General features: G+C 45.8%; 1 protein-coding gene across 1 annotated transcript; it reads right to left on the bottom strand.

The window, feature by feature from the left end:
* Positions 1-2908: 2908 nt before the first annotated feature.
* On the bottom strand, positions 2909-8876 carry LOC146360156 (uncharacterized). Its single transcript, XM_084821999.1, has 2 exons — positions 8871-8876; positions 2909-4030 (listed from the first exon to the last, which is right to left on the bottom strand). The coding sequence occupies exons 1-2, from the start codon at positions 8874-8876 to the stop codon at positions 2909-2911; spliced, it is 1128 nt and encodes a 375-aa protein (XP_084678125.1).
* Between the last annotated feature and the right edge of the window lie 140 nt (positions 8877-9016).

The raw sequence follows: 9016 nt of genomic DNA, 5'->3' as shown, positions 1-9016 counted from the left end.
GCAGGGCCAAAGGCAAAGGGGGTGGGGCCAAAAATACCAGCATATTTTAGCCACACCCTCTTCCCTTGGCTCCACCCCTTTCCTCCAATCACTCGTCATTTGGAGGTTTCCTGGCTTTTCTGCAGGTCTTTCCCCCATTCTTAAAGGCTGAAATGCCTCTCCTAAGGCTTAGTTACTGGCAGTCAGAGCTTTAAGCTAAAATATGCAGGTATTTTTGATATTTTGGCCCTCCCCACCACTGCAATGCAGCCCCCAAGAGCTGAAATGGAATTCAGCACCTAGGCTCAAAGAGTTTCAACACGCTTGCTCTAATAATGCACACGAAGGAAGACACAAGGCACATATGCTGGAGCATTTCCATAAAGTATAATATACTACTGGCAATACAGAGGTTTACAGTTATAAATAGAAGGCACTGTGTGCGTCGGCTGATGACCTCCTGTCATATTAAAGATAGGCATCCAGTGGTAGTGTCATGTATTCCTCATTCGGACTGTGTGGGGGAAAGAAGAAGTAATGCACTAAATTGCATGAACAGGTTTTCAAAGTCAGACAAATCTTTAGTGTTGTCACTCAGAGGTAAAAACCCACAAAGACCCAAGCCCAGCAATTCAGCAGTGAGACATTTACAGGTTCAGGAAAAGTCATGAGCTAGAGTTACAGGTGCATCAGTGGGGTGTCACTAATAACGTAATAGCTGCTGCTCATGGCACGAACAGGAATCATGTTCTTTTAATAGTGTGTCTGGTTTAACTTAAATGGCCATACAAGTTCTATTACCAAGCAATTTGGTGCCCTCCGGAGGTGTTGCACTACAACTTCCATCACACCTAGTCATAATGCTTATTGGGATGATGGGAGCTGTAGTCCACCTGCAGAGAGCATCAGGTCATGGAAGGCTGATCTAGCTTTTTACTGCTAAGGATGCGCAGATCTATCAAATTCGCTTTTGTTCAGTTTGTCAGATTTCTACCATTAAGTTCATTTCATCCTGTTTCCACATCAATTTGCTAATTTTGTTTTTAAAAATTCCACATGAAAATGTGTGTACAAATTTTCAGGTACATTTCTCCCAGTATGCACTTCTTTAAAAGTACGCATTCCTCTCCCATTGTATAGAGTGATTTTGTGCAAATTTTCCCCAATATATGCATTTTGTGTACACATTTCATAATACACACATTTTTGTGCACTTTTTTTTTAATGATGACTGCAACATTCAGAAATATGTGGATTTTGGAGCACAACCATGTTCGTTTGTGAATAAGTCCGGGGAGTACGAATTAGTACGAATAAGTTTGTATCAAAATGCAAATCGAATGAAATTCGCGCTGATGCCTACTTACGCCTATAAAAAGCCAACAGTTTTGTTCCAAGTAAGGGTGAAGACAGAGGTGGACTTTTTACCTAAGCATGGTGGAAGTGGTTTGAGCTGACCACACATACACTGCCCAGAAAACACTTTCCAGGAGCTGAAAATGCTGGGATGTGTGTTGAAACCACTTGCACCACACTTAAAATGTTATATCCGTTTTCATCCTGAGGTCGATGACAGCAGTTCCTTCCCCAGTAATGTGAACCCAGTTTTACTTTTGCCATCTCTGTTACAGACAAACATATAGCCAGTTAAGTCAAATGCTGGGGTGATGAGTTGCTCTCCACACCAGTTGTGGGTGTCCACTCACAGGTTTTCTCTACCCCTCTTGTACCAAACAGGCTGTCTGTTTTCTTTAAAAACAAAAAAACAAAACTTGAAGCCGCACTTATTCATACATATGCATATAACATGTGTTCACTTTCACAAACATTAAAAAACTGTTCACAAAACTATAATGGTTGTGAGGGTGGTGGGGGAGTGTGTTGGTGACATCACAGGTGTTGGCCAATAGGCAACCGCCACAGTTGGTTTTTCGGATTTGAGCTGACATGTTGAAAATCTACAGAATTGTTCCCTGCTCCCGCCTTCCCCAAAACTTACCCCAGGGAAACCCCCCCCACCCGTAAACATGGGGAACAGTGGTAGTGCTATCGCACTACCTTTTCCACTCTTACGAAGTTACATCGGGTTTTCACCCTAACTTAAATCAACGTAAACCCACCACCACCACCAAACTGGAGGATGAAGATCATCATATTCCCTCTCAGCTTAATTTGAGCTAGCACTTACCCCATTTCTATTTGGAATTTCAAGAACGTATGACATGGTAACAAAGAAGTGAGTGTATTACAGCGTGTGCAACATGCATTTCCCCTCACCACAACTGGAATTAAGGACTTGGGCTCATACGTCAAAAGTTGTGGACCTTCAGTAGTGGTACAGCAGAGCCACGCCTCACAGGGACGCAGTGCCGGCAACGTCTGAGTAGATGAAGTCATCTGCCAATCTGCCCCCCGCCCGAATTCCCTGTTCCCGCTGAGCATAGCTGCCCTCTTCACAGAAGCTGGGGAGACATTAATTTTCCCAGCTTGTTCCTCATTGTATTTTGGGGCTGGGGGTGAGGGCTTGATCTTGGATGGGCAATTGAGACCCATTGGCTACAAAAGACCTGTTCCTGAAGGAGATGAAAACTGTTAGAACTGGTTTGTTGCTATGGATCAACACAATTAGCCTGAATTTTGGACTCTCCTTGGGGCTGTGGCTATGGGGACTGCCATGATGAACTTCTGTCCTCGCCCCCACCCTATTTTTTTCCCTGGTCTAGCACTGCAAACAGCACCTGATGGCTGGATTTAGCTCCCCTTTGGATTTCCCACAATGCTCTTGACTTACTGTTACTCTGGGGCATTGTGGGAAATTTAAAGGGTGGCTAGACCCCACCACTGCTTGGAGCTCTGCTATGGCAGCTGGGTAAGCCTGCCAGGGCCCAACATGAGGGGCCCACCAAAAGAAACCTTGCCCAGGGCCCTCTCAATCCTGGAGCCAGCCCTGAATGTCCCACCTTTCCTTATTTGCACAGCAGGCCTCCTGCTTTACCTCCTTGGGTGGCCCCTGCTGACGCAGCTGCTCCATCTTCTCCTCATGCTGGCGCTGGCGCTCGTTCTCGTCATGCTCATATTTCAGCCTCGTGAGCTCGAACTCCATCCGCCTCTTCTCCAGCTCCGTCTCAATGGCTAAATCCAACCTGCTGCTTGACCACTCTGGCTCTGCCCCGCTGACCACGATGCGGGGCACCTGCAGGCCAAGGTGTTCAGTCACCCCGTCATTCGGCTGCTCTGGAGGCTTCCCTGCTTCGGGGCAATTCTCCCCGTGCTGCTCCAGCTTTGGGCTTTCCTGAGGCCTGCTCGTCTCGCAGGGGGGCTTCTTTTCATTCATCTCTGGCAGGCAGACTTCCATGGCCAGCTGGAGTTCTATCCTCATCTTCCCCGCCTCACCAAGGGCCACAGAAGTTGTCTCCGCTGCGGCTTCTGCCATGCCACCAACGGTAGATTTCTGGCTTACCACTCGGAAACTTCCTTGCCGCTGGCGCATGCGCTCCATCTTTTCTTCATGCTGCCGCTGCTTCTCCTTTTCCTCGTACATTTTCCGCTCATGCTGCCTCTGCCTCTCGTTCTCCTCAGAGATGTGCTTCAGCTTCGCCAGTTCAAATTCCATGCGCATCTTCTCCAGCTCGATTTCTGTGATGGGGTCCAGCTTGCCAACAAGCTGTTCCTCTTCCCCTCGAGTGCCTGTTCTGGATGGCGACTGCTGGCGGATGTGCTCCATCTTTTCCTCATGCTGCCGCTGCTTGTCATTCTCCTCGTGCTGCCGCTTCAGCACGGCCAGCTCAAAGTCCAGCCGCATCTTCTCCATCTCGCCGTCAGCTCCCTGGCTTTGCCTGTCATTTCTCTGCTCCTGCTCCTTAACAAGGTTGCTCTTTTCCTCTTTGTGGTCATTCTTATTCTCCTTGGCAGCTGCTTCCATTTGCAAAGGGCTGTTTATGGCTTCTAACTGGCGCCTGGTCTCTAATGGTGTTCTCTGGTCTCCGTTAGCCAGAGCATCAGTCACAGCAGTGGGGACCGATGATGGCGCTGGAGGGTTGACATTGGCATCCTAAAACACATGGAGCGGGGAATCAGACTTTCATTTCTGAGAGGGAATAATTAACAAAGTCATAGGGGAATTAAAAAAAAATTTTTTTTCAAATGTCCCAGGCCAAAATGGTTCTATTGCAGAGAAGACTTTGTTCTGCTGTAATTAAGGGTGCATAATACCATTGTTCTTGCTGAGCTCTTGCTCTCTAAAATATATGTTTGTAAGCTGACAAGACGCAAGAATGTCTTATCTAGTTAGCAAGGCTAAGGTCAGAATAGTGGATATCATGTTCTTGCATATTATGTTCTTTGTTTATCATGGCCTATGACCCAGTTCCTGGGATATAGACAATGGTGCTAAGAGAGGAAATGTTGAGGACTGCGACCCCACACAGGAGGGGGAGGAGGAGCCGTTTCATATGTGTCACAATGTCTATAAAAACAATGTGCTGATGTAAATCGGGGCTTCTGGCTCTTTAGAAATGATTCCAGCCTTAAGCCTGTGCGTTAAATAAAGAAACTCTTTTTCCTTCACTCCATGGTCTCTCTGACTCTGAGTTCTGCAACATAAATGGTGCCATGACTTGGATGTGGCAGGCTCTGAGACAGAGAGGTGGCAGTTGCCTGCTCTTAATCGCCGCACCGGGAGGGAGAGCTCGGCGCACGCTTCCCTTTCTTGGCGCCACTGACCTTTTTGTCGGGTAAACAGGAGAAAGCCTGCACCGGGATTGCCCAAACGGCAGCGAGCAGCAAGAGAACCTTGAGAAGCGGAGGAAGGAACTTGAGCCCTGCCTGTATCGCAGCTGCAATTGAGTTGAAACCCACATTGGAAGCCTTCAGGAGTAAGGCAAGTATGGAGTAAAAGAGGGCCCCGCCTTTAGGGAGAAGGGCCACTGGGCAGAAAAAAAGAGGGCCCCACCTTATGAAGAAGGTCAGTGTTAGTATACGTATACAAAAGAACCTACCCCTTGCGGGTAGAAGGGGGGCCTGATCACACCCCCGAGCGGGCGCCAGTACTCAGCCGGCCAGTACTCAGCGGGAAGCTGGGGAAGCCGCTTTCCGCTCTAGTGAAAAGTGGGAAAAGTGGGTGGCAAGGACATATGAATAAAGTGGTGAAAATTGATGATTGTGTGAGTGGCTACTGTGGTTTCTGTTGCATACCATTGACCGTCCGGGTGCCCAGGCCAGTAGCGAAGTGCATGGTGTGAAATTCCTTTTGTGTCGGCCAGTGAGACCCCTTACTCACTGACCAATCCCCTTTCCCTCCTTGTGTCTTTATCTTAGGAGGGAGGCTATGGGAGGTGGGGGAAGCAAGACTTGCACCCCCTTGAGATGTATGTTAAAAAAAAAAAGGAAAAAGATTTTTTTAAAAGGATTCAGAATAGAGGGAGGAAACAGCAAAAAGCTCAAGGCCGAGCTAAAAGAAAAAACAAGAACAAGAACAAGAACAAGATCTGAGGCTTTTAATCACAGAAATGTTGCAAGACAGCCTGGCTTTTAACGAAGCGTGGGAGTGTGAGGCCGAAGAAGTAGCTAGTGTGCCGGGAGGGGAGCAGGAGAATTGCCCACAAAGTTCTGAGTTGTGCAACATCATCACCTTGCCTAATTGAGATGAAATCCCTAAGAAATGGAAACTGAAAATGAAGACCCGGAAGATGAAGGTGCAAAATGGAATAAAGGTGAAAAATCAGCCCCCAGGGCACAGGCTAGACCCCTCTTTGAGTGGAAAGTGTGCCATAAGACGGTCCCAAGGCAGAATGAAGCGGAGAGACCATGTTGAAGATCTCTGTCAAGGTAACCGTGTTTAGCTTTGAACTGTGTTAAAATTGCACAGAGCCTGTAGCTACTGACCAACAGCTATATGATTTCTGAAAAGCGTAACCATTAAGCTTTTGCCGTGGGATTCCCTGCAATGAAGAAATCTCACTGATTTAAGTGTCCAGTGTTAAACTGCCTGAGTGTGTGTGCTGAAGAGACCGAGAAACCAGACAGCATGTTCCTGGCCAAGCCAAAATTATGCTACTACCATGCTCCTGGAAGCTGCAATAAACTGTGTAACCTGGGAGACCCAACCTGATTGAGAAGAAAAGAAGATATTGGAGTAACTGTCTTGAAAAACAGTGAAATCTGTGTAGCTGGCTGGCTGACGCGGTCAGTGATGTTACAAATTTAAATTAAGACTGTTTTCCTGTTTGAGACCCCAGCGAAGAAAGCTTACCTGAGTTATTTGTTGCCCGTGCCAAAGCAAAGAATTTGGCTGCCCTGTACCTCATCGTGTCCTGTTTTAATCTTGGGATTTACAAATACAAACAAACTGGGAAGCTTGCCTTTGAAGTCCTGCAAATCACCCCACTGCCTCCCCAAAGAAAATTAATGGCTGCCTAAAAAAATGCAAGTATAAAGTGATGCCCATCACCCCCCAGCGTCCTGAGTTTTGGCACTTTGCTTTCGTGTACCAGGTTAGAAGAGAGAGAAAAAAGAGTAAGTTTTTAAAATGTCTGTGAGAACCTGACAGAAGTAAAATAAAATTTACAGAGGAGTTGCCCAGGTTAAAGCGTCACGGCTAGAGAGCTGAGCTGTGCCGCTCTGTTTAGACAGAGGCCTTGCTAAAAAGTTAAAGGCCCTTGTCTGTCAGAAGGGGTATAGGGCCACACTTCCCCTTTTTAAACTGTTGCAAAAATGGGGAGCCTTTGCTGGAAACATCTCATCTTCATTGCCCAGAGCCTTCTCTGTTTGCCTCCATCATTGTCTGGGCTTTTTAGAGACACTCTGCACATGGACTAAAATTTTGAATTGTCAGAGACTTGCCATGGACAGTGCTGTGAAGCTTTTCATAAACTTGAACTCTCATTGCTGTAGACTGTGTGTCTGTTTTTGTAGTCAGCTCAGTGCACAGCTGGATCTGCTCCATCATGCCTTACCATGCAAGAAGTGTTTTCCATTCATTGTGCTAAATTGAAAAAAAGTTTGTTGTGTGTATTTTATGATTTCTTAGATATCATAAAATATATGTGATATTTGCAGATGTTTTTACTGTTAGTTGCAACTCCAAATGATACTGAGTGTGGTTCCCAATGGTTGACAAGAAGAAAGAGAAAGAACATTTGTAGAAAAAGCGTGGCCATAGTTGCCCCAGGGTGAATTAAAAGCAGCTGATTATGCCTGGAGCTTATTACCTAGGGGTAAAGTAGCCACAATAATGTAATAGTTCTTTAAGATGAGAAAATGTAACTAGAAGGAGAAAAAGAGCCTATCCCAAATGTGCGTCATTGGGAGTAGTGTAGAGCAGAAAAGTTTAAGTAAGTGAGTTTAACTTGCAAAAAAGACAAATAAAGAGACAAGGCTGGTGCATAGAGCGGAGAGTTATATAGAAAGTTTGAAACATAATCTGCAATACAGGCAAATCAGCAAAAGAAAGAAAAAGCAAGAGAGGGAGGGAGAGATTTCTCTCTCCCAACACACAAGCGGGGCTAAAGCGCCTCACCCAGTATCAAACCCTGCTGTTAGAAGCCATGAGAGCAAGTATAAAAAAGTCAGTTAATATGACTAAAGTGTCTGAAGTGCTGTAAGGTGCCACTGAAGCCCCCAGAGCGTACTTGGAGCGTCTTTTAAATGCCTATCGCCAGTATACCCCCCTCGACCCAGAGGCCCAAGAAGACGTGGGCGAGGAAAAGAAGACCCGGCAGAGGCAAAAAATTCTTAAGAAAAAACCAGTGTGCCCAGTGCAGACAAGATGGACATTAGTGGCATGAATGCCCAAATAAAATAAATCAAATACAAAAGAGAAAACCAAAGGAGCCAGAATAGGCGAAGGAGACAGCTTGGTTGGCAACCACACTGGCAAAAGCAGGGGTCTATAAAAATGTATAAAGAAGCCCCCTTCATTAAAATGGCTAAAGCCAAAAGTCTTAAATAAGACAGACCGGGCCCCCTTAATCTCAGCCCCGGGAAGCCCCTGGTCACTGCCGCTGTGAAGGGCCGTGACATTGACTTCATGATTGACACTGGAGTGGCATCAAGAGCAAGCAAACGTTAGCCTTAAACAAGAAGTCCAAACACTGGTCAAAGTTCTTCAAGCCCAGCGTCATTTTGTCTTAGAAAATAGGCCCCAATTCCCATCACAAAAGATCACCCTTTCCAACCAAAAGATGAAGTATGAGTTAAAGAGGGAAAAAATAAACCTTTAACTCCCAGATAGAGAGGACCAAAAACTGTTATACTTTCCACCCCCACAGCTATAAAAGTAGCTGAAATTAAACCCTGGATACATTAGACACGAGTCAAAAGAACGAGAGGGGGGAAATGGACTATAAACAAAAATCCTAAAAATCCTTTAAAAATTATTCTAAAAAAGCAGTAAGAAGACTCAGGCTAGACCTTACTGTGGGCACACTGGGAGACTGTCCACCCTGCGTACGGTCAGACCTGCAACTAGAGAAATTGAAGAAGGGGACTAGACCCTACTGCAGCTAGCCAGGTGAATAGCTGCCCGGCGTACGGTCAGATCCCAAAGAAGATCAAACGTGCGTGTTGTAGTGTTAGTAGTGTTGCATTGTGTTTCCTTAATAAGGTGCAAAAGGGGGGTCTGCCCCTAGAGAAGGAAATCTGTCCCAGCGATTCGCTGATAATTACTGGCTTCACTTAGCTAACATCACTGGAGTAAAACATTTTTGTTTACCAAAAGATATACCTGCAAACAGGCTTATTAGCTCTTGTCTAATACCTGTCTGTAGACATCCTGAGAAAATTTAAAAAGATACCATGTTACGCAATTATGGTATAGGCTTGACTTATTCCCAAAATGCTGATTGGGGCGTAGTTGCAAAGATCCTACCCCCTACAGAATTTACTTTACGTACCCCCATCGTTGCTAAAACAAGTGCTACGTGTGCACGAATGCTTAATTGTCAAACATTTTCCAGAAAATGTAAAGCTATCCCTGGCCCCCCTTCCACTGTAATGAAATTCAAAACATATCTTTTAATGATGCCCACATACTTTTGCC

Source organism: Heloderma suspectum, chromosome 1 (genome assembly GCF_057233095.1).
Source record: "Heloderma suspectum isolate Gila_16-S chromosome 1, 16-S_ref, whole genome shotgun sequence".
Taxonomy (NCBI): domain Eukaryota; kingdom Metazoa; phylum Chordata; class Lepidosauria; order Squamata; family Helodermatidae; genus Heloderma; species Heloderma suspectum.
The sequence above is the reverse complement of the archived record's forward strand: the minus strand, read 5'-3'. Positions and strand labels throughout refer to the sequence as shown.